Source organism: Podarcis erhardii (assembly GCF_964252035.2).
Source record: "Podarcis erhardii genome assembly, chromosome: 7".
NCBI classification, from domain to species: domain Eukaryota; kingdom Metazoa; phylum Chordata; class Lepidosauria; order Squamata; family Lacertidae; genus Podarcis; species Podarcis erhardii.
The window spans coordinates 57,281,963-57,307,599 of NC_138511.1; the positions used below are offsets into that span (position 1 = coordinate 57,281,963).

The 25,637-nt window shown below is 47.7% G+C and overlaps 1 protein-coding gene across 3 annotated transcripts; it reads right to left on the reverse strand.

The window, feature by feature from the left end:
• Positions 1 to 1,812: 1,812 nt before the first annotated feature.
• Positions 1,813 to 25,637, reverse strand: DRC7 (dynein regulatory complex subunit 7). 3 transcript variants are annotated; one of them, XM_081872426.1, is made up of 18 exons: positions 25,618 to 25,637; positions 22,851 to 23,029; positions 21,308 to 21,482; positions 18,739 to 18,864; positions 17,571 to 17,765; positions 14,530 to 14,688; positions 13,662 to 13,880; positions 12,643 to 12,771; positions 11,867 to 11,939; positions 10,233 to 10,361; positions 9,672 to 9,800; positions 7,856 to 8,082; positions 7,264 to 7,479; positions 5,524 to 5,634; positions 4,542 to 4,652; positions 3,179 to 3,373; positions 2,730 to 2,869; positions 1,813 to 2,431 (listed from the first exon to the last, which is right to left on the reverse strand). In XM_081872426.1, the coding sequence occupies exons 2-18, from the start codon at positions 22,988 to 22,990 to the stop codon at positions 2,338 to 2,340; spliced, it is 2,568 nt and encodes an 855-aa protein (XP_081728552.1). In that variant the 5' UTR covers positions 22,991 to 23,029; positions 25,618 to 25,637; the 3' UTR covers positions 1,813 to 2,337. The 3 variants fall into 3 exon arrangements, with proteins under 3 accessions (XP_081728552.1, XP_081728551.1, XP_081728553.1); XM_081872425.1 differs by lacking the exon at positions 25,618 to 25,637 and adding an exon at positions 25,504 to 25,615; XM_081872427.1 differs by lacking the exon at positions 25,618 to 25,637 and adding an exon at positions 25,543 to 25,592.

Genomic DNA, 25,637 nt, shown 5'->3' on the forward strand with positions numbered 1-25,637 from the left:
ATCGGCGCTCTCCGCTAATGGCGACGCGGCTTCACTCCACGGGCTGGGTAGCGACTCTCAGCACCGCACGATCCCCCGATGCTCCTCCGGAGCCTTTAAAAAGGCTCTTTTGCAGTAAAGGGGGGCGCAAATGGTGCCCGCTGAGTCTCCTTGTTCACAGGCTTCCGCGCCTGTGATTTTAGGGGTCCCCGCTTCGCCGTAGCGGTCAGACCCGAACTCGTGAAGCAGCCCTCTCTCCGGAGCTCGGAGAGAAAGCTGCCATTAAGCGCTGGCGCCGACCGGAAGTGACCCAATTTCTGTTCTCATCCTGAAGCAAAGTTCTTAACCCGAGGTACTATTTCTGGGTTAGCGGAGTCTGTAATCTGAAGCGTATGTAACCTGAGGTACCACTGTACAGTATTTTCCAGAGGGGAGTATTCAAATATTTGACAACACCCTGCCTGCCCCTCCTCCCCCAGACCATGGTGCCTTCAGGGCAGAGTTTTGAGGCAGACATCCAGGGCCTGCAGAGCAGAATGAGAAGCAGGATCTTCAAATGTAGCAAGGCTGGCTCAACACATTTGAAGTAGCACCCTATTAAGATCCCCCCCCAAAAAACCCACCAAGTCCATAGTCTGAAATTACACCCAATTGCACCACCCAGTCCAGGAGATCCTTTTTGCCTTCTTTTGGACCCCCCCATATAGATATTCTGCACCCCATGACCCCCACCTATCCAGGTTCATTTGGAGTAGCTGAGATTGTGTGCACAGATGCTTCACCCATCAACTTCTTGGCAGGAAACGAGGGGGGGGGGTGAGACAGGGAAAGTGGAGGAAGCCCTCTTGCACAGCTGAGTGCTCTCTTTCAAAGTTTGTGAACCTGGTGCAGCCCTGGCTGTTCAAACAAGAGGAGAGGAATGACACATGCAGCCCTAGAAGCCAGCTTGATCAAGCCACAGAGCCACACATCCTTTGCACTGTCTGGCTGCTCAGGTCTGACTGATTTTATTCTGTCTGGTTTAAGCAACCTGCCTGTACTCTTCATCTACCGCAATGCCCCCATAATGCCATCAACCCAAGGACCTTTAAATTTGGTTCGATGATACGGACAAGTAGAAGGGCAGGATAATTTGCAGCCAAGAGGCAGACTCAGGGTCGAAGTTGCTGTGATGTTAATTGCTTGAATGCAATTACTATGCATGACTGTTGTTAGTTATAGAGCAGCTGTGGAGAGTGAGGTGGGAAAATTTAACTCCCTGCCAGTAAAAATTGCCTCTCACAGGCTGCTATTTGCATTTGGAGGGAAGCCTCTCCAGTGGTGGTAACTGAGGCTTCTCTTGAAATGCAAATAGGAGCTTCTGAGAGGTTGTTTTTACTGGCAGGTGGACAAAGAAATTTCCCCACCCCTCTCCACTCTGCTCCTCCTTGACCTGGTCCCAAGGCTGCTCAAGCTTCCTACAACTGCCCTAGACACAACACAAATATGCCCATGCATTGCCTTCTTGTCATTGGCCCTGACCACTTTCTCACTTTTCTCTTCTGTGTGAGTTGGAGGCATGTGGAGGGCAGAGAGGAGATTCCTGTTGCTCTGAAGTTTCTGCTCACCACTATGAGGTCTTCTGGACTGCAATACGTAGATGGGTCCTGAGGGTTGCAAAGCGGAGCTGAAACCAGCACCCTGAGCCCTCAACTAGGGGTTCAGCAAAGAGTTGTGAAACCTTCAAACAATAGTACCATATGGTCTTTTAGATTCCTGCATTGCATGAGGCTGGACTAGATGGCCCTCAGCGTCCCCTTCCAACTCTACAATTCTATGATGCAGAACAAAAGGTGCCAGAGGAAAACATTTACTGGGAGCACATTTGGCAAATGAAACAGGCATGAAGGGGCCTAAAGACACTTCACATGAATACAGATGTAAGAAGAGCTAGACTGCAGCTAGTGGGCTTTTGCAACAGACATGGGCCTGTAAGCTGTGGTCAGCGGTGATTGGCATGGAGGGGCAGCTGTGTTCACCTGACCTGTCACTGGTTGATTCGTCAGGTGAGTGCTGCTGCCCACTCCAAACTGAGAATTGATAGTTGTACTTCCACCCAAAGAAAAAAAACACAGTTCACTGGGTGTTTGCATGTCTGGAAGCTCCCAGTGTTTTCTGGGGAGAGAGGGAGAAAGGGAAAGAGTGAGAGAGTGAGAGGAGGAAGAGGAGGAGGAAGAGGAGGAAGAGGAAGGCCAATGGTAAACAATATAGAACAAAATTCTTCTTTGGTCATTATACTTTGCACTGGCAGATCAAGGAAGCCGTCAAGAGGTATCAAGCGGTCATTCCCAGCTACGGTTGTGCAAATTTGGAGCAAAGTCACATATAAAATCTGAGATGCTCAGACAGGCGAGGGTCTTTGCATAGTTTTTCTTCCAACGCTATGTATTTTAGCGGAGCTCTCTCTTTGTGCCTGAGAAGGGAAGAAGAAGAAGATGATGACGAGGAAAATAGAGGCATATCCTCTACACTGCAGACATTTATGTTCTTTGGGATGCTGTGCCTGATTAAAGCCTGCAGCATCAGAGCCATGCACCCATCTCCAGGGAGGGAGTTCTACAGGCCTGGGAGCCACCACAGAAAAGCCCCCGACCCTTGTGCCTGCCAAGAGCATAGAGCTAGCAGGCAGGCACACCTGCAGGGACTCTGAGGCAGACCTTAACCATTGGGCAGGTTCATACAACTCGTCTATAAAGATCTGTTTGCTGTACCTGCTGAGGCGGAGCTCCAGGATGCGTATGCGGAACATGGCATCTGAGCAGTAGGTCAGGTAGGCATCCTCATCCTCTAGGGTCATGTTGAGCTGGTTCTGCTGGTACCATTGCTGCTTCTTCTGGAGCTCCTGGGTTTCCTGCGCAGGGAGAGAGAGGCAGGGAATAAATTGTGGAGAGAGGGAAAGGAGGGGCATTGTACCAGGGCTTAGCAAGGGCCAGGCACTGGGCAGCTTAGGTCTGGAGGAGAAGGAGCTGGCTGTCAATCCATTTGGACCAAAAGCTGAGGTGTGGTCCATAACAAGGTTGTTTCGGAAATTGTGGATTACCTACCTTCACCTTTAAAAGTGAACTGAGTTGAATTTCTCTGCCCCCCAAAGGCAGAAAAAGCTCATCATGCTTTGGCCCTCCTCCCTAGAAAGCCAAAAGGTAGAGGAAAGAGGAGGCACCTTCTCGAAACGCGCTTGGATGAGGTTGGCCTTGTCAACGAGACGGTGCTTGAAATCGCTGAGGCAGTCCTCCTTCAGGCGCAAAGCCAGCCACTTGGTCATCTTCTCGATGCCACCAATCTGGATCAGGAAAGGCGCCAGGTAGTCCAGATCCTGCTCCACTTGCCGCTGGCGCTCCTCTTGCAGCTGGCGCTCCTGGAGGAGGGGATAAAAAGAGAGAGCCCGTGGCTACTACACTTGCTGCCACGATGGCTGCGCTTTGTCTCCACAGTTGGAGGCAGCAATGCTTCTGAACACCAGTTGCTGGAAAGCGCAGGACGGGGAGAGGGCTCCTGTGCTTGAATCCTGCTTGCTGGTTTCCCACTGTGAGAACAGGATGCTGGAGTAGATGGCCCACTGGCCTGACCCAGGAAGCTCTCTTATTTTCTTATGAGTTTGATTCTCACAGCAACCCTGAGAACAGGACCTGGTTCAGTGGGGCCTTTTGTATGTTCCATGTCAGGGGCCTGGGGGCAGAATTCAAGCATTCAGAGCTCTCTCTCTGGCCCTTGGATCCTCCCCAAGCCACACTCCCCCCCCCCTTCTGCCCTGCTCCACAACCACCTTGAGTGCTTTGGCCAGCTGGAACTGTCAGAATTGCTTGCCTGGGTTTGTGTGTGCAGAAACCTTTTACAGTGGTGCCCCACAAGACGAATGCCTCGTAAGACGGAAAACTCGCTAGACGAAAGAGTTTTCCATTTTGGAGGTGCTTCGCAAAACGAATTTCCTATGGGCTGGCTTTGCAAGACGAAAATGTCTTGCGAGTTCCTGCGGGTTTTTTTCCCTTCCCCCCCCCTTTTTCTAAGCCACTAAACCGCTTATCTGCTAAGCCGATAAGCCGCTAAACCGCTAATAGCGCTAATCCGCTAAGCCGTCAATGGGCTTGCTTCGCAAGACGAAAAAACCGCTAGACGAAGAGACTCACAGAATGAATTCTTTTCGTCTTGCGAGGCACCACTGTACTTTTGCTTGGCCAGAATGAGCCTAGCACAGCAGCATCCATTGTTCCACCCACTTTGGCCTCTGGCCCCACCCATCACTAGCAGAGGGAGGGTTCCCTGGGAAGAGGGAATGCAGTGGTTAAGAATGCCAGAACAGGACCTTGGAGACCAGAGTTCAAACCCTCTCTTGGCCATGAAGCTCATTGGGCGACCTTGAGCCAGTCACTGCCTCTCAGCCTAACCTACCTCACGGGATTGTTGTGAGAATAAAATGGGGAGAACTTTGTACACCACTTTGAGCTCCTTGTAGGGAAGGTGGGATATAAATGTAAAGAATGAATGAATAAATGTTCCTGAGTTTAAAGATGACCCTCATCACCTACCATTGCCTCTCGCTGTTCCTTGCTCTTCTCGTTCCTCTCAGTATCATAAATAGACACGGTCAACTTGCTGGCTGCTTCTTCTTCCTCTCGAATCCTCAGAATATCCAGGACCTTTGATGGGATAGAAATGTTAGCAATAACCTTGTTGCCAACACACCTCTTCGGCCAGTGCATATAGCACACTCTGCGCATGAGAGATTGCTGGAGCTTAGAAAGACTCGGAAAACTGAAAAAATCCCCAAAAAACGAAAGATCCACCATATCTGAAAAAAGGAGAGTAGGTGGTTTGGTGTTTAGCAAATGTAATAGTTAATGGCACACATTATATTTTGGAATAGAGGCGGGGAGAGTCTTTTTCATCCTGAGGGCCTCATTTCCTTCTAGGCAATCTTTTGAGGGCCATACGCCAGTGGTGAGTAGAGCAATGAATGGGTTGCCAAAGTGAACCTTTTTCTGTCCGGACAGCCACTCACCCATGGCTGACTCAATCGCTGGTAGAATCCGTGAGTGGGCATTTCTTAAACTTTTTCCAGCAAAGAAGTTCTTTGACGCCTAGTCTCCGCCTACCCTCTCTGCGTGGAAGCCTTCTGCGCAGGGAGGGCGTGGGCAACGGAAGACCCCTACTCTCCCCGCTGGTCCCAGGCAAGGAGTCATGAGACCACCTCGCCACTTCCCCCAGCTGCCCCCCTTCTCCACTGGTGCTACGCTGATTCTCTTCCCCAGAAGATGGGCTGCTCCTCCCGATCCCTGGACGCTCTCTGGAATCCCTCTGGCTTTTGCTCTCCCCCTCCAGTACTGATGGCAGTTCCCTGACAGAATGCAATGCATTTAAAACTCAACTCTGCCTCCTCAAACTAGCAGCAGCTTTGCAGGGCCCCAGGCAGGGGTCTTTCCCAAATCTGCTCTGCAAGCTATTTTGCTTGTAGACAAAGCCTTTGGCCACTATTAAGCTATGACCCGCCTTCCACTCCTTTCCCATTACCTCCATCTCTGACTCCCACACTAGGTGCCGGGATTTCTTCTCATCCTCTATCAGGTGCATCATCATTTCATACAGGTGGAACAGCTTCTTTTCCTTCTCCGTGGACCCTGCCTAAAGGCAAAGGAGCCTGTGAGGAAGGGGGAGGGGGAGGGGGAGGAATGGCCAGCCCTTCCAAAACACATAAGACATCTTGGGTTTAAGGGAGGGTCACTCTCAGAGGTGTAGATGGCACACAGAATCACAGAACCAAAGTGATGGAAGAGACCCAACGCAACATCTGGCCCCCTGCCCCCACAATGCAGGAATCACAGCTAATTTCAGAGTTATTTCTTTCATAAAATGTATAGACCACTTGACTGTAAACCTCCCCCCCCCTCAAAACAGTGTAGGGTCACTCTTAGAGGCATTGAAGGCATATGATTCTGGCATTGCACATCAACCCGCACATATGTCCAGGATCCTCAAAAAGGCAGCTTCACTGGTTTTGAAAGAGGATCAGACAATTTCCTGGTGACTGGTCATGATGTCTATGTTCTCCCTCCACTGTCGGAGGCAGTATGCCTCAGAATACCAGTTGTGAGACTCACAAGTAAAGAGGGTGCCTTTGCACTCAGGAGCTCTTTGCAGGCTTCCCTTTGGGACGTCTGGTTCGCCACTGTAAGAACAGGATGCTAACGAGCTTAAAATTAACCTAAAAGTTAGTCATTGATAACCATACAATAAAGGTCAGCCAGTGGCAACATTAAAATATACTCCTATTACTACTTAGTTTTCCACAGTGCCCTTCCTTCAAGAAGCTGCAGTAGCTGTGGGGGATGGAGGGTCACCTTCATTTTCTCCCCACAACAACCCTGTAAGGCAGGATGGGCTGAGAAATGGTTGGCTGGCCCAAGCTCACTTGTAGGGCTTCATAACCCACCTGGGATTTCATAGCCCAGCCGGCAGCCATTCAACAGGCAATCTGCTAAAGCACACAAGTTCAGCTGAGATACACCACTGAGATACACCACCAAACCACAGCTGGGCACTAAGAGCATAAACTTGCCGGGAGCCTCAAGCTCACACCTCCCCTCACACACTGATTTCTTCTCTCTTCCTCTGCTTCCTGTTTTGAGAAAAACCTGAGATTGCCACACACACATCCCAAGCTGACAAACTATCAGTTGCAAACCACGACCAAACCATGATTTCCAATCTTGATGTTCAGGGCGACCTATTTTCAGGACTCACTATATTCCTGTGGCTGTCACTTGTTTTGAACTGTTAATATTGCATTTTAAATGGTTGAAACCTGCCCTGGGGTCTTCTGGCAAACAAGGGGTAAGAAATCAAAGTAATCATAATAATGATCACAAACCATTGTTTCCCTTATTTGAATGCAATGCCAAACCATGGATTGCCTATGAGGAAAGAGGGAGGGAATCACAGTGCATTAAGGGAAGGGGAGGAAGAAGTATGTGAGGACCAAGGCCAGCCCTGCTGTTAGGTATGGTGAGTGGTAGTCCACGTGGCTCTTAATGAGCTAATTAGCTGCCATATTTTTTTAAAAAGAAATCTGTTAAAATGCATGTCCCCAAATGCACACACTGAATTTAATCCTATGACAAAAACAAGACCAGGCCTTGAGGTTTGTTGCCAGTGGCTTCCTTGTCAGCCACGACCCATTAGGTTCTCTGCCCCATCTCAGCTGCTCCTCCAGTTGCTATCTGCAACATGCAGATCTCCCCATCTATTTTTTACCTGGTAGCTGATGCACATCTCAGGGGTCATGATGATCTTATTCCCCATGCTGTCCACGTCTGCCCGCTTGTTGAAGTCCCTCTTCGAGGGGGTGATGTAGTTCTCCTTGCAGTGGTAGGTCAAGAAGATCTTCTCCTCCACTATCGAAAAGATGCGCTCTGCCACATCGTCGTCAGCTGGTTTCTGTGGGTTCCTGTGGAACCGCTCAGTGATTTTCTGGGAAGAGCGTGTGGAGAGAAAAAGGGTGTCAGCCGGAATCAAACTCCTAGCCACCAAGTTAACAGGAGGGAGTGGGTGGGTGGAGGGAGAGAGAGAGAGCGAGGGAGAGTAGGAGATTCAAGTTTTTGGCCCAGCAGCAGTTGGCGATGTTATGCCACACATTGAGCTGGCTCTAGCATTAGACAGAGTGAGTCAATGGATGCTGGGAGCAATGGCAAAGAGCTGGGAGGGCCAACCTGTGTGTAGTGGTGGCTGGTGCCCACTGGGACTGTTAGGGAAGAAGGCAAGGAGACCAACAGTAGGTGGCACCAGAGCCAATCAAGGGCTTCCTGATCTGCAGCTCTGTTTCTCGGAGCCTCTGTGCTCCACTTACCAGTATAGGTCGGGCATTGCTTTCAGTGATGGCCGCAGCATTGCCTGGTTTCTTTATTCTTTTGCCAAACTCAGCGTGCCGGTAATACAGGAAATCCGACCGTCCTTCAAAATACTCCTCCATTTCATTGGGAGTTTCAACCCGTTTCTGAAGGCCGTCCACCCGCGTCTCGCTATAAAACTCCATGGTGCGATCTGTTTCGGGGTCCATCGTCAAGTAGTCGTGCGCTAGGAACCCAAAACAGAAGCCCAATAGGGTGAATTGCCAGGTAAAGAAGGTGTGTTATTTTTATTTATTTGATGTGTTACATTTATATCCTGCAAAATACAAGATAGCAAGGTGCGAGGTGATATGATGGCCACATTCATAGGCCTGTCGGATGGAAGATGGAGCAAGCTTGTCTCCTCCTGCTCCAGCTCTAGAGGAGAGGTCCCAAACCAATGAACTTAAGTTAAAAGAAAGGAGATCCCGATTAAACATTAGTAAGAATTTTCTGACAATATAAGCCATTCCACAGTGGAACCTTGGAAGGTGGTGGACTCTGCCTTCATTGGAGAATTCTAAACAGAGGTCGGATGGCCATCTGTCAGGGGTTCTTGAGCTGTGATTCCTGCATTGTTGGCGGTTGGACAAGATGGTCCTTGGATTCCCTACCAACTCTACAATTCTATGCATTATAAAACCTGCAATTAAGAGCCCACTTGAGAAGCAACAGATGATCTGATTAAAGGGTGGGATGATTTTCTCCTACAGCCTAAAGGATAGCAGAGAGAAGACACCAGCAAAACACATCTGGGGATGGAGGGCCTTCTTGGTAGTGGTGCCTGCCCTGTGGAACACCCTCCCACCAGATGTCAAAGGAAAAAAACAACTACCAGAGTTTTAGAAGACATGAAGGCAGCCCTGTTTAGGGAAGCTTTTAATATCTGAAGGGCTACTGTATTTTAATCTTTTGTTGGAAGCCGCCAAATGGGCGTGATATAAATAATAAATTATTATTATAGTTCCACTGCAAATGCCCCATCTCCGTAACTCTCCAGGGCTACTGATGGGTAACCAGATCAGAGCCTCTGGGGCATATCTTAACCAGCAAACACATTCCTGATTATTGCAATTGGCGGGCTGAAGCATACATACCTTAACAGAAAGCCTGTTGAGAGAGGTTTGGATGGGGCAAAAGGGCCCTCCACAGGCACAGCAGCACAACCACTCTGGAGGCATAGCTCTGTTGCCAGTAAGAACATCAACAGATCCCACTGGATCAGGCCAACCTAGTCCTGCATTCTGTTCTCACAGTGGCCAACCAGATGCCCCAATGGGAAGCCCACAAGCAATATTATAATACAAGAGCCCTCTGCACTCCTGTGATTCTCAGCAACTGGTATTCAGCAGCATTGCTGCCTCCAGCTGTGGAGCAGAGCATAGCAGTTGTTGCCAGTAACAATTGATAGCCCTCTCCTCCATGAATTGTAATGCTCCTGCCAGTCACTTGCAGGACCACACAAGCAGAGAAGCTGCGACCCTAGGCAGGCGCTTTGGATCTGCTGGTGAAGAGCCTTGCTAGCCATGTGTGAGTCTACGGAGAAGGTTGTGAAAGTGCCTGCCTGGATCAGGGCCTGGCAGAGAACCAAGGAAGCCGAGACCCAGGAATGAGACGCTGCTGGAGAAACAGCCCCAAACTTCAGTGCCTGAACCAGGACATTGAGAAAAGGCTTGGCTACCATTGTTATTGTTGTCATTCAAATTTGTATGGCGCCCTATACCCGTAGATCTTAGGGCAGTTCACAACGTAACATTACAATATAAAAACACACACCTTTGAGGCCTTGCACATGCCCAGGCATGAAGAACTCCTTCGTCACTTCCGTTTGCTTATTCAGCTCTCTTGTATCCAACACGTCTTCCCGGTTCTTGTACCATTCCTTCACTTCCAGCACTTTGGTGCCTTAGGAGAAGAGAACAATCCATGGCAATGGCGGCTTACAGACAAGCTAGACACATGGGGGTGGCCCTGGATGTTTTGCTGCTTGAGAAAGGCAGGATATAAGTGCAATAATAAATGAACCCCTCCACTCATTTGTGGACTTTGCTAGAAGTGTGTTGGGAGCAATCAGACCTTGACTACAGTAAATGAGAACCCAATGAAAGATTGGTGTAAATGATTACATTGTGAAAACCAGCTTTCCCCAGCATGATGCCCTCCAGGTGGTGTTGGGCTGCAATTCCTATCAGCCCCATAAACTCGGGCAATGCCGAGATGGTGGCTCAGTGGGTAGAGCATCTGCTTTGCATGTCCCCCAGCAGGTGCAATTGCTAGAAGCATCTCTAGGTGGGCTTGGGAGAGACCCCTGTCCAGAACCCCAGAGAGCTGGCTCACGGTCTGGATCTTCAAAGAGGGTGAGGCGGGTGACCAGTCCATTGCTATTCAGATACGGCGCCCATTTCTCCAGCTTGGCGTTCTTGTACTGAATCACCTTCTTGCCTTGGGGACAACGTGTCTCGAATTCTAGGAGCAAGAAGACGAACAAAGATGACCATTGGCCATGGAGCATGTATTTTAATGGTACAAAATGCTCTGCAAACCAGTCATCATAAGAACAAGTACAGTATTTAAGAACTGGCACCTGAGCTTGTCTCTCTCTCCCCCCCCCCTTTCTCCTTGGATGTCATTTAGATTGTAAGCCTGAAGGGGCAGGGACTGTCTAGTTTTAACTGACGGTCTGTAAATCACTCTGGGAGCCTTTTTGGGCTGAAAAGCGAGGCACAAATGCTCTAAATAAATAAACAAATCCCCATTTAAACTTCTCGCTGGAATACGCTATCTGTAGTGTTACATTAGGTGGCCCAAGAGCTGGTGTTAAAGTTCTGAAGTCTTTTAGTTCTGCCTGCATTACAGGGTCCCTTGCAATTCTATAATTCTAATGTTCCATGCAAGGTGCTACGCAGGCCTCAACAGTCAGCTGATCAACTTCCGTGGATTTCACATCTTCACTTGCTCACCAGAGCCTAGCCTAGACATTGCTGTGGCTCCTCACAGCCCCCTCACAGGGCCAGCCCAAGACATTCTGCTGCCTGAAGCAAAGGTGGCGGCCCTCCCATTCCATGTACAGAAGCCAAATGGACAGGCAGCTGCACCTGACTACAGCGCAAGCAGCTGTCTTTGAGCAGGGAGGGATGTCAGGCCATGGATATACACAGCTTCATCCTCCAATGTTTTGCTGCTGCTCCTCGGCCCCTTCATCTGCTGCCTGAAGTGCCTGCTGTACTCTGCCTGGTCTTAGCCTTCTATAGTCCTTTCATCCTTTGTTGCTTCCTGATCCACAACTGAACCTCCTGCTCTTTTCCTTCCCCAACCCATGAGCTCCCAACTGGTCACTGAGGCCAGCACAACCTACAGAATCATAGAGCTGGAAGGAACCCAAAATCTGTCTAACCCCTTGCAATGAAGGAATCACAACTAAAAAAATCCCTGACAGGTGGCCATCCAACCTCTGTTTAAAAGCATCCAAGGAAGGTCTTTATTGACATTGACCTTTGTCTTCTCCCAAGCTATCTCAGCCCCAGAAGAAGAAGAAGAGTTTGGATTTGATATCCCGCCTTTCACTCCCTTTAAGAAGTCTCAAAGCGGCTAACATTCTCCTTTCCCTTCCTCCCCCACAACAAACACTCTGTGAGGTGAGTGGGGCTGAGAGACTTCAGAGAAGTGTGACTGGCCCAAGGTCACCCAGCAGCTGCATGTGGAGGAGCGGAGACATGAACCCGGTTCACCAGATTACGAGTCCACTGCTCTTAACCACTACACCACACTGGCTCTCTACACCACACTGCACCACACTGGCTCTCACACCACACAGGAAGAATAGGGAGGAGGAAGAGGACAATACAGTTTTGAATGGCCTCACTCTTAAATTCTCCAGAAGCAATCCCTGAAGCACCAAGGAGCTGCATCAGTGATCTACACTTTGGCCACTCACAACACAGTCAAGGTGGTGATGGTGGGGAGAAGAATACCTCTTGGAGATATCTGGATCTGCTCCACCCAAGATGCAGGCATGTCAAAGCCCTTTGCTTCCTCTTCCTTCATCTATCAAGAAGACCCAGGAGAAGAAGCCGTTAGGAGGCTGAAACCTGCTCTGCCCAAAACACCTGCCCCCATATTCATCTGGGCAAACCCCATCTACTTTCCATATCTGATATGGCAAGGAATCACTGTCTTGACTTGCCACTGAGTCAGCCAGCCTCTTCCTGATCTCCTGCATTGCTCTATTTGATCCTCTGCTGCTGAACGCCAAATGCTCTTTCAGGTTCTCTTCTTTCCCCTTTGCCACCCACCTGCTGTCTGGTCCAACAAGGAAGGAAAGAACATTTCCTGGGATCAACCACAGCTATGTAACATCACTTCAGGTCCAACCTGCCACCCCATTTACTTCTGGTCAGGCCAGGAGTGTCAGCTCTTGGAAACTGGGACGATGAAAGTTCGGTGATAAGCTGAGTCCATGTCATGGGGACAACGAACTGGGAGGGTTGAGGGCATTCTTAGGATCTTTTGCTGCTCAAGTGACTGCTGATCCTATGTAAATAGGTGACATCATGTCAATAGACTACAGCTCCCATTAGCCCCAGTCAGCACAGTCCTGCTAACTGGAGCTGATGGTCTTTGTAGTCCAAAACATATGGAGGGTACCAGGTTGGGGAAGCTGCTGGAAGGCATGAGCCCATCCTCAGGAAGAGCTAGTGCACAGCACAGAATCCTCTGGCACTGCAAGGAAGAAGGCGGGATGGCTCACCATGTCATCCACCTCGTCCTCCGCCAGGTCCTCTTCCTCCTCCATTTCTGGCAGTGACAGGAGGGGCTTGTCAGTGCCGAGCAACATGAATTCCCACCGCACGGGGTCCCCGAGGTCAAACTGGAGATCCTGGAAAAACAATCAGTTGCCAAAGGAATCAGATCTCAGGAACTTTGCAAGGGATGCTCTGAGTCCAGATCATTCGGAGACGCTGCCGCTGTGCCCCCACCCTGTCCTCCATTTGCTCTTTCCCACCTCTGTCCCTTTCCTTCCCTGGAGGCTCCTTCACACATTGGACCAAAGACAGGTATAATAAGCTGTTTCTATGCATGGACGCATTTTGATTTGGGCAGCTCCACTATCATGCTCACAGTTACGCAGACGGAACACTTGTTGAGCGAATCACTGCAAGGGGGTGCAGCTCAATGGATTGTACAATCATTGGATGTAATGTGTGAACACCCCTTCTGTTTTGCCAGGGTGGAAAGAGAGGGCAGCCACCTCTGTGTCATGGTCAAATTGCATTTGGCGATGTTCACAACCCACGATTTGGCCATCCCTGATTTAGAATGGGAAGAGTGTGCCGAAGGCAGGACTATGTTGGAGAGGCATGTGCCTTGTGATGGATCCAAAGAGGGCTCCAGGAGCTACGCATCCCATCATCTCCAACCATTAGCCTGCTGGCTGTGGCTGTTGGGAGTTGGAGTCCAACAACATCTGGAGAGCCTGCAGGGTTCCCCATCCCACTACTCAACACTCCTAGACTGCATGATAGCTCCCATTTGTCAGTGGCCCCAAGCTTACATAGCCAACCACTACAAATCCAGATGCTATTGGACTACAACTCCCATCATCCTTGGCCATCACTCATGTGGGCTGAGCCTGATGGGAGTTGTAGTCTAACAACAACTAGAGGGTATCACTCAGGCTAGATCTGGTGAAGAGAAACATTTCCCCTCTAGCCAGAAGTCAATTAATTGTTCCACACTCAGACCCAGCCAGTCATTCCGTTGGCTTACCCTACAGGCATTCCAACAGTCCTGCATATTGACCCAGTAATTCCGATGGTTCCAGACACTCTCAATACCAAGGAAGTAATCGTCTGTGGTACTGTAGCTTTTCCCTGTAAATGGGTCGATAAAGAAACTCTCTGGCACTTCACGCTTGCCTGAAAGAACCAGAACCCAGGCATGGACCCGGAGACCATACAGATTGTCTGGCGGGGGCTTCTCAGCTTCCTGCCACACAGAAACAAAGAAGAGCAATGACTATAATACAACTAAAAGCAATTGTTCTTCCCCTTTGTGCACATCACTGAGCCATGGTTTACTTTAATCATGGTTTGTGATGAAAAAACAAGCCATTGTTTGTTCTCCAAAACCTGGTTTGTTTTGTAGCTGTTCTTGCTTTGTGCCACCGCAGTCTGATGAATGTTTGAGGTGGCCAAAGAAATCATCACATCTGAACAAGGCTGTTGGGCTGTTGGGTAAGCTTAGTCATGGTTCGTAAGTTGGCAAAAAAAACCCATGGCTTCACATCATGGTTTACTGTCAGAAAACTAACCATGGTTAGTTAGCTGGGCTGAGGTCAGATGCTCAGACAAACCATGCTGTTGCTAAATGAGGATTATGTCACTGAAGGCAATTTTGAGTAAGATCAAGTGAAGGGCAACCCTAATGAATGCACAAACGATTGTGTGTGTGTGTGTGTGTGTGTGTGTGTGTGTGTGTGTGCGTGCGTGCACAGAGTGGTTTTTGCACAAATGAAAACATTTGGGGGAAACTATGTTTCAGCTCCCAGGATTCTTCCCAGGGGGTGGGTGGGTGTTCTTCTCCGTATCCAGGCTGTGTGCCTGCAGCAAGACAGAATTCTGCAAGCCTTGCTCACCAGTCTCTTTTCCTCTTCCTCCTTCCGCTTCTTCTCCAGAGCAGCCTGCACAATTGCCTCCTGCTTGGCTTCCTGGCGCAGCTCAAATTTGCTGCTTAAATCCCGGGGGGGCTTGATGGCATACTTCTTGGGCTTCTGTTTTGTAGCCTCTACTGCGACCTGTAGTCATAAATCAAAAAGGAAGCTGTTCCAGTGGAGACAAGTACTTTCAGTTAAGTGGGGTGCTGACCCTCCTCCTGGCCAGCCCCACACTCCTTGCCTCCTTATTACATTGAGTTCTGATGAAAGCACTTCCTCCTCCTCCTCAGTCTGTGTTGCCCTTATAGAACTCAGCATGGAGGAGGATGGGGACAAGACCAGAATTAGTTGTCTCTGTCTATCATTGGGCTTTGGCATGACCTACTGTTGGACTCCCTGCCTTCCCTCCTACCTGTCCCAATCACAGCAGCCTCCACTGAGCTGCTACATCATTCATTCATTCATTCATTCATTCATTCATTCATTCATTCATTCATTTACACTGCCTTTCATCTGCCAGAATATTACAATCACATTCTGTCTACCTTCAGATTAAATGAACTGCCATTAAGCAGAGGGTGCCTGTATGTAGTTGGGCAAGGTTGTGTGTGTTTATTTGGCAGCCTCTGGCAGTGTGAAGAGTGTGGGCTTATTACAGTTCATGAATGAGCCAGAGGTGGGGGTGGATAGGAATGGGACTTGCCATACTATGAGCAAATATCTTGCTGTATAAGCCAATGTGGTGTACTGGAAAGGGAATGTTTGACTTAGTCTGGAGAGATCTGGGTTTAAATCTTTGCTCACCTGGGCAACCCTGCCAGAATTGTTCAGCCTTGCCTATCTTGCAGGGCTGCTGGGAGGCCAATGGGAAGGAAGGACCATGTATGCTGCCATGAGTTCTTTGGAGGAAAGGCAGAGGTATGTTTAAAAGGGAAGCAGAAGAAGCAAGCAAGCAAGCAAGCAAGCAAGCAAGCAAGCAAGCAAGCAAGCAGATGCTTAGAATCCCAAGATGAAAATTGCTTCTCATCAGCTGATGTAGGAACCTATGGGACTAAAACGTTGGGGGAAGGGGTGGCCAACCCACCCCTGGAAAAATGAAACCACTTCCATTCCACAAGGAGAAGGGTCCTCGCCCACAGAAGCTCCCAGAATTGCTCCAGTCATTGGACTGATTGTAGGGGCAATCTTTTCCGGAAGATATTTGTATTTCGAGGAATTTAGTGATCTGAAATGGTCATTTCTTCCTGCCTCTGTTTACTTCCCCTCTTTATCTCTTGGTTCTGCTCTTTGATGGCTGAGAACAGCCTTTAATTTGTTGGAAGGAAGTGATAAAGCAGGGTACATTCTGACCTTCTTAGGCCAGTGATAATGCAGGGTACATTCTGTTAGACATTGTTTGGAGGAATGAGTGGTATTGGAAGAGGAGGATAGCCAATTACCGTATTTTTCGCCCTATAGGACGCACTGTTTCCCCTCCAAAAATGAAGGGGAAATGTGTGTGCGTCCTATGGGGCGAATGCAGGCTTTCGCTGAAGCCTGGAGAGCGAGAGGCATCGGTGCGCACAGACCCCTCTCGCTCTCCAGGCTTCAGGAAGCTATCCGCAAGTCTTGCAAGCCCGGCGGGAGGTCCCGCGGGCTCGCAAGGCTTGCGGGCAGCAGCCTGCAGCCCAAAAGCTCGGGGGACAGCGGGGAGGCGCAGCGCTGCCACCCCGCTATTCCCCGACCTGATCTGGAGGCTGGCGGGGGGGGGGGAGAAGCAAGCTTGCTTCTCCCCCCCGCCAGCCCCACAAACTCGGGGGACAGCGGGGCAAGCCGCTGCCCCACGGAGGCTAAAGAGGCTGTCCCTGAAGGCAGAAGAGGGAGACGGAGCGCTCAGTCTCCCTCTTCTAGCTTGGGGATGGCTGCGCAAACGTGTGGGGGGGGGGGAAATTCCTTGATTTCCCCCCCAAAAAACTAGGTGCGTCCTATGGGCCGGTGTGTCCTATAGGGCGAAAAATACGGTAATAATCTGCGCTAGCTAGTTGGGCAATGCATGTAGGCTAACAAGTTAGCTATCTATAAATCGGATGTTTTTGGGGCATAGTTCTGAGAAGCTCATGCATGGACTGATCGATTGCAGGTTTGTGCAACCTGAGGCTACCTGGGGGTCACCTCGCCACTTCTTGAGGGCTTCCCAGTGGCAGACTGAAGTGCTTGCTTGTTAATGTATATCTTGCTTACTGTTTAGAATAAAATCTTTAATCTTCTCACTCACTTTTGTTTGTATTGCTTCTGAATCTCATTAAAAGAACCCCCTTGCATTTGGCAAGACACCAATATTAAAAAAATGAGTCTAAACTTTGTGGAATTGGGTTTGACTTAACGTTATTATAAGATGAGTATGATTTTGTGTGCTCTTACATGAACATTGATACACTATTCATTTGTTTATTTATTGATCTTTCTTAATTATGCCACAGTTAATACATAACATGCACGCATGCATGTAGTCTTTACATATTATTATATAATACACAATATTCACCCTTTATACCTTTTCAAATAGGATCTTAGGCATTTCATAGTATAGCAAACGTACTGATGAAATGTGTAAGTAGCATGTGGTATTTATGCACGGAATATATTAAAGACCATGTGCAAATTACATGTTTCTATATAAGCATATAAATGTGGTATGATACCTTAGATATGTCTAAGAATATGCAGTTGAAATACAGGGATGTATATGGATGATTAAATAAAATTTATAATTTTGAAAAAAGAAAAAAGAAATACAGAGAAGTAATCAACATATACAAGAGAGAAAAAAATCTTTCTGATGCCCATTAAAATTATGCCTCTGCTGCCTCCTAGTGGCTCCTGTTGCCATCTGCTGGGAGAGTATCAGCAGAACAGAGTTAGCAAAGCTTTCTTGAGCCAGGGCCAAGGAGTCAACTGATGTTTTGCCCTTCAAATCCCACCCCCTGGTCCTAATTAAAGCCCCTTACACACTGCTCAGCTCTGAAAACACCCACAGCTCTCACCTCTTCTGGTTTCTTCAAGAGTGGGCACACTTCCCTGGACTCATCCATCATGCATATTTCCCGGGTGGCATAGCCATTGACGCAGTAGGCATCATAACCTGCGCCAATTAGCAGAGAGCACAGCAGGATGCTGAAGTCAAAGCAGTTCCCCCGCTGGTAGCGCAGGATCGTAGTCGGGGAGTACAGGTAGCTGGGCTGTGTAGACAAAAGACCATGTTTTCAATGGAATAGTGCCCTACACTAGTCATGGAAATAGTCATGGAAAGGGTTAGGGACACAGGATGTGTTATGTGTTCTTTTATATTCTGTTGGAAGCTGCCCAGAGTAGCTGGGGCATCCCAGTCAGATGGGCAGGTTGCAAGCAACAAGTTGTTGTTGGAAGCTGCCTTATACTGAACAGGAATGGAGGGAGTGTCTTTTGGTTCACATTTAAAGCTGAATTTGTCAAATTCACACTTTCTGAAACAAAGTGAGAACCGAAACATAGATATCATTTGAAACTCTCTTCTTCAAATTTTTGAATGCAGCTTGCCAATCCTACAGTGACTACCAAAAAATGCAATATACGAGGGGGAAAGTACATATAACAATGCATTGATTCATGAAAATAACATACAGAAACCCATTGTATCAGGAGATGTTGCTTTGCAAAAGTGAGCATGTGAGGCAAAACTGCATATGAAATGTGTTCATGGGGATAAATTCACGCTAAAATGCTGGTGAATTTTCATGAGAATATTTTCAAAAATGCAAATTGCTGGAGAAATGTGTAGAACTGAATTTAAGACTGGAAGAAATGGGAAGCAGAGAGAAACTGACAGATTCTTCCATTCCTCCTGCTACCTGGGGCTCATATAAGCTGGCAAGGGGTTGTAGCATTGGAGGAAAGGATTAAACATTCCTTCTTTTTTGCAGCCTTGGTGAAAATCACCCACCCACCCCATACCTGCTATTAATTTTCCAGAAGAAGCAGGTGTGGTTGTTAATGACATGCTTAGCATCCTGTCTCACTTGATCCCAAGTCAAAACCAGCACCCGGAATTGTCCTTTGCATTGCTCTGACCTTGAGAAATGCCCCGGTGGAACCCACACCCCCTAGTGTTGTTGGCTAACATTGCCTAAAAGAATCTGAGCGAAGAAAATAATGCAAAAAGGCCCTGTTTCTTACCGGTGCGATAGGAGACGGAAGGGGCTCCATGGTGAGATAGTCTGCCACAAAGCGGGCACAGCCATCCCAGTTGTACAACTCTGAGTACGGAAGCAGAGTTGGGCGCACAGTGGTGCTCACAAATTTCTGCAAGAAAATAGCACCAGTTTGTGGATGTATCAGGGAAGGAGAAAAGTTGATCACAAGGAAGGAGTCTGGGCTTCAGCAGAGAGCAATACATTCAAACCCCACTCCCCGCGGAGGGCTACTTATGGCCCTGGAAGCACAGCTGCGTGGCTGCTTTTGCACATGTGAAAATCATAGCTTTCACTTAAAAAATGTTTCTATATTCTAGACCTAAGCATGTTTATTTCAGTAAAATATATTCTCTTCATTTGTGATTGGTATGACAAACAACACACTCTGCAAAACAATTAAGCCCTTTAAATAATAAATACATAAATCAATCATTTAAAAGCAAAAAAAAAGGGGGGGGGAGACTAATTTGAGGAATTCCCCATTTGGATCAATAATTTCCGAATGACCCTCTGGCAAAGCAAACATATACTCAACAACTGCTGTTTGGGATTTGCGCCGTTTGTGCAAATGATATGCAGATTATGCACAAGAAGTTTCTGCTAGTGCAACTGTTGCACTATGTATTGCACAGAACTTTATTCTCTCTCCCCCCCTCTCTCTCTCTTTCTCTCTCTCTCTCTCTCTCTCACACACACACACACACATAAAAAGTGAAAATTCATTTAATTTTAAATCTTACTATCACATCTTAATTTAATTTAGAAAATGTATTCATTATTCTAGTGAGCTATGGCTGAAATTCAAAGTAGAAATCCGAAGTAGGTTTCTACTATGCTATCTTAGATCATGGCTATACAATCTGTTGAAGAGAGATTCCAACTGCTACAACACAATTCCCTGTTTGGCTTCCTGTATGATATATACACTATCAACAAAACATCTACTGAAGATGTACTAAAGGCCTGCAAGAAATTGGAAAAATCACTGATGCACAGTGGAAACAAAACATATTGATGGTGTGAACTTATAGCAGTAGCTCAAAGACTTCCAAAGTCTATGCCGCTACAAGTACAAAAACTCCTGGATAATGTGCCTTTATTTTCTGTTTCTGTAAGGATCCTTCTCACATTTCCACTGTCAGTGGCGAGTGGTGAACACAATTTCTCAAAGCTGAAATTTATGAAAAACTTACATACGCTCAACAAGGCTGCAAAAGGGACTAGTTGACTTAGCAGCTACTGATGTTCCCCCACTTACGTGCAATTGACTCGCACATGACTGCATATATGCGCAGCGCCGGAAAACAATGAAATACTTCAATTCAAACCTGGAAATGGTAGGAGAGAGCTGGAGAGTCCTTGTGGCTTGCAAGGAGACCCTCCACGGAGCCTGAAGAGGATGCCACTGGGGGCAGAGGAAGCCCCAAAGAGATTCAGCAGGGCTTTGTTTATGCTGCCCAGCCTCCCTGCCTAACAGCTGGTGTGGGGGGTAGCACAGCAGTAGTAGCAGCCTACCTTTATGTCTTCCAGCATTTTGCCAGCTCCAGGGCTTCAATTCTAGTTGTGGATATTTTTGGACACAGTATTTTTGGTATGGATTGAAGAGAGAGTGGAAGAGGGCGTTTAAAGGGTGTATAGAGGGTGCTCCCCACTTTATACGATTTCGCTTATGTGTGTGTGTGTGGGGGGCTCGGAATGTAGCCCCCACAGAAGTGGGGAGTCACCTGTATATCAAATGAACATGCCCAAGTATCAGCACTCGACTTGAAGGAATTGGTGACAAAATTTGGATATGAAAAGGCACATAAAGTGAGATTTTGATGTGCCTGAAACTGAGACTTTTAAGAGCCTTAAATTTTAACACCACAATCTACAGGATTATTCAAAATGATTTGCATGCTACTTTTTTTATTTGTATTTTAGAAAGACAATCAAAGATTGTTGTTTTACTTATTCTTGCAATTGAAAATAAATTTAGCAGTTTCAAGTTATGTCCTTTTCATTTTTTATACAAGATATACATTTCTGAAAATTGAAGTAAGCAATCTTTGAGCCTGTGTGCAAGTAGTTAGCTTTGCCTAGGGTGCAAATTTGCCTGGCACCAGCACTAGGTATAGCACAAATATGTGCATATCTCCATTACAGTATTAAACTGGCTTATGAGTCCTTCTTCCTGGAGTACTGTAATTGGTGAAGGCGGGTGCTTGGGAAACTCACTACACTGCATTTCCCAGGACTCCTTGTGAGAACTCGAAATGTCTAAACAGAGTTTTATTTTCTACACAGGGAGGATGTAGGCAGAAACAATGCAAAGTAACCTTGTCCCAGATCTGGAAGGCCACCCAGTGAAGTATGTGGTAAGTGAAGGGCACTGCACATGCTCAGAGGGGCTCCTTGATTTTCTCTCTATATATTGTAGAGTCTGAGCCTGGTTCTGAAAAGAGCTTGCTAGCTAAGGCATGGTGAGCCTCACCTCATGTAAAACTCTGTCCATGCAATTGTAATTGTAAGCTGAGTAAAACTCTTGGACCAATCCCAGCCCTTCCACTTACTTCCACACGGCATTCGTTTATAGGGTGGAGGAAGAGAGGCTCCCGGTCTGGGCAGAGATGCGCATACTGTCGGTGAAAATTGTCAGCCACCTGCAACAGCATTTGCTCCTTGGGAGAGTTTGTCTTGTAGGACTCGGGTAGGTTGCTGGTGTCAACGGAACTCCAGTCAAATTCACTGTATGCAGAAGAACAAGTGGATAAATGGGCCATTTGTAGAGCAATGGGTTAGCACCATCCTTGCAGCATTCAATACAGTGGTACCTCGGGTTACAAACACCTCGGGTTACAAACACTTAGGGTTACAGACTCCGCTAACCCAAAAGTAGCATCTCAGGTTAAGAACTTTACCTCACGATGAGAACAGAAATCGTGCGCCGGTGGCACAGTGGCAGCAGGAGGCCCCATTAGCTAAAGTGGTACTTGAGGTTAAGAATGGTTTCAGGTTAAGAACAGGCCTCCAGAACGAATTAAGTTTGTAACCAGAGGTACCACTGTACAAGCAAGCTCCTTCTTTTAGGACAAAGGCAGGGAACATTTTCCAGCTCATGGGCCATGTTCCCTCCTGGGCAACTTTGGGGGGGTGTGCGCAGGTGGGGTCAGAAGCAAGAGTGAACATTTTTCCTTTCTACAGTACTCTAGTTTCACACACACTGGCGCACCCCTCTCTATCCTTTCATCAGGCAAGCAAGAGGCATCATAGGAGTTCATAGAATCATAGAACTGCAGAGTTGGAAGGAACACCAAGGGTCATCTAGTCCAACCCCAATATGCAGGAACCATAGCTAAAGAATCCCTGACAGATGGCCATCAAACCTCCAAGAGAGTCCATTCTGCTGTTGAACTCTTACCCTCAGAAAATTCTTCCTAACGTTTTGTTGGAATCTCCTTTCTCGCCACTTGAATCCACAGCTCAGGCCCCTGCCTCTAGAGCAGGAGTAGACAAGCTTGCTCCATCTTCCATGTGGCAGCCCTTCAGATAATTGAAGGTGGCTGTCATATCACCTCTTAGTCTCCTCTCCTCCAGGCTAAACACAGCCAGTTCCCTCAACTGTTCCCAAGTCCCTTAGTCAGTCACCCACAAGGACACATCCCAGCCAGGCAAAATCACACAAGGAGGATGTGAAAGAAGGCTGGTGAGAGGTGTGGGTGGAGAGGGTGGGTGGCCTGCGGTGAGTCCTAAGGGCCAGATAGTGAGAGGTTCCCCTCTCCTGCTTTAAGAACATAGGAAGCTGAATTACACTGTGCCAGACCACTGAACCATCTAGCTCAGTTACTGTCTACATATTCCAGTCCTACCCAACCTGGTGCCCTCCAGATGTTGCTGGACTACAACTCCCATCAGCCCCAGCCAAATGCCTGGGTATGATGGAAGTTGGAGTCCATCAACATTTGGAGGACCACAGGCTCCCCATCTGTTTTAGAAGAATGCAAAATCTTTTGCTTTGGGCTGGGGTTTCTGTAGCAAAGACTAAGCCAGGAAGGTGTGGATGAAGGTGGTGTTTCCATGTTCACACAAAGAGATGGACGTTAAGACCCGGCTTACAATACAACTTCAGGAATATGGACTTGGATGTGGGACAGCTGCTTCTCTAGATCTTGAAGTTCATCGCTGAGCTGGAAGGAGGAGAGCTCTTCCTCCTCCTCCTCTCCTGATGAGACGTAGCTCCCCTCACTGTTCTCCATCCTGCTCCTAGAGGCTGCACACGTCGGCGTTTAGAAGACCTAGGGCAGTAATGAAGGGAAGTGTTTAAAAAAAATTTACCTCTTGCATTATTACCGATACTATTTCTATTTATCTGCCACTTAATACAAAATGTCTGCAGGCCAACACGCTGGATCGAGAGGTTCTTAGTGCTGCTTTAGAGTCCAAGCCTAACCATGTCTAGTCAGAAGTCAATCCTATTGAACTGAGGATCAATGGGGTTAACACTGCAGTGAAATCCACAGGGCTTAACTTAGCCTTAGACAAGTCTTGCTGACTTGTCTGGACAAGTCCAACTTCATTTGGATTCCATCCAATGAGTGCAGCCCATTAGACTTGTCCTGTGTAAGACCCACTGAAGGACATCAGAGCTTCAGGCTGGCATGGCCTGATGGATGCTCTCTTTACCCAGGGCTATGTCTTGGGTTCATCTAGCTCAGCATGTTCTGCACCAGGGGTCATCAACGTGGCAGCTGTGGCAGTGGTGGAGCTTCGAGCTCCGGCGGGGGTGGGGTGGAGAGCAGGCAGGGGCATGGCTGGTGTGAGTCCTGGGGTGTGGCATGCTGCCCGCAGGGGCGTGGCATGCATCCTGGGTAAATGGTGCACCGCCCACAGGGGCATGGTGCGCATCTTGGGGGTGTGGCGCCCCACCGAGATTGTGCCGCCGGGGGCAGTGCGCTCCCCCTGCACCCCTGTTCCTCTGCCAGTGAGCTGTGGCACACATACTCCCACAGAGGCCTTCTTTGGGTCCTCTGGCACACACTCCTGCTGAAACTGGGCTGGAAAGAAGCATTCTGATGTAGCCAATAGAAGATATTACAGGGTGTGCTTGTGTGTGTGAGGTCCACAACAATTTCTCTGGTCCACAAATGTGCTCCAAAAGGTTGGTGACATCTGCTGGAAACCTATACCTGCTTACCTAGGAATGTACCCAATTGAAATTAATGGGACTTGCTTCTGAGTAGACTTCATATGATTGCACTGTGAACAGAGTGCATTCGTTTATGAACATCTGCTGTGGTTGCTTTCATACATCTTTACAGTGCAACATGAGAAGGTTGTCAGCAGAGGTCAATGGAGTTTCTACTTTACCTTGGTCCATTTAATTGTTTCAAACCATCATGAATTGCACTGATGAGCTGGCCAGGATCAGAGGGGCTCCATCATGCATGGCCTACAATCGGGGAGAAGGGGGATGTTCCCCATATCCTTCCCCAAACATCCCTGGACAGATTGTGAAATGGAAATTCCTCAGCCCTAAATTAGAAACTGAGTTGAAAAGACACTTTTTTAGCCCTGGAACTATGTGAATGCTGATCCCCCTGCCCCTGTCACCATTATAAAAAAAAATATTATTCTTATTAGAGAGGCAATTCCAAGAATGTAAACAAAATGGGTAATGAGCAAAAGAGAAAGAAGGGCTGACAAGGCAAACTTCTCTCTGATTTTGTTTTTGTGCTCGGCAGAGATAACCAGATGACAATAGGACCTTGTACATCCCCTTTACTTCCACTTGTTTTGGGGGAAAGAATGAGAATTATGCATACAGATAAATGCAAGGACATGTCGGTGTTCATTCCTTCAACCAAGCCCTACCAAGACAGAAGGCCATCTGGATTGCCCCCTGAAATGCTTTGTGTGGGTAGGTGGAGGACATCTAGTATTGCTCAGAACTGAGCCAAAGAACTGGCAATGTTTTTTTTTTTAATGGCTGCAGAATTTATTTACTTGATTAACATGGTCTTGACAAAATAGAAGTTAACCAACAGCAAGATATTTGCTTGATGAACATTGATTATATAAAAGTTTGACAATTTAATAGAAATTAGCGTGAATTTAAACAAACAAAAATAGTTTAAATACTGCAGGAAATATATAAAGTATGTAACAGGCAAAGGAAAATGCTTTGTGCACACACAACCATCATCTGACCAAGAAGTGGTAATGCAGTGTGCGCGCTCTCTCTCTCTCTCTCTCTCTCACACACACACACATCCGCAATGTCACATCATGGTTTCTGATTTCATGACTGCATTCCGCTTGAACCTCCTCTCCATCATACAAACCTAAATCCCAACTGAACACTCAGCATTTTGAAACCTGCCCCATTTAACTTTATTTCACCTCATTTTTATTTCAGATGATTTACCTTTCCAGGGTAAACCCAGGGGCTCTGGGCAGCTGAGTTAGAAACAATGGCACAATCTTGGCCCAACGAAATACTGCTGGCCAGGTGGTTAAGATCAGAAGTGGTTTCATTTCAAGTCACTTATCTGTTCTATCCACTGAACAGCCATTAAACGATCTGCTCCACTGCTTTGGTGCTTTGCCCTGGCTGCCAAATGTAAATGACACTGGAAAAGCAGTTGAAGGGGAGCCCAGGAGAGGAGGTTTAGAGTGCGCATTACGCACAGAATTCAAGCTAACATTCCCCCCCCCCAACCACACACACACCGGCCTCTTTGGGGAGCTAAGCCAGGGATAGAATATCTACCAAAACGTCCTGTTTGTGTAGATGAGCTTTTGTGCGCACACTTTCTTTCTCTTCCCTTTCTGAAGCTGCACACGCAGCAGCCGCACAGACAGGTCGCCCTTCCCACTTACTCACCTCGCCAGGTTCTCCTGGGT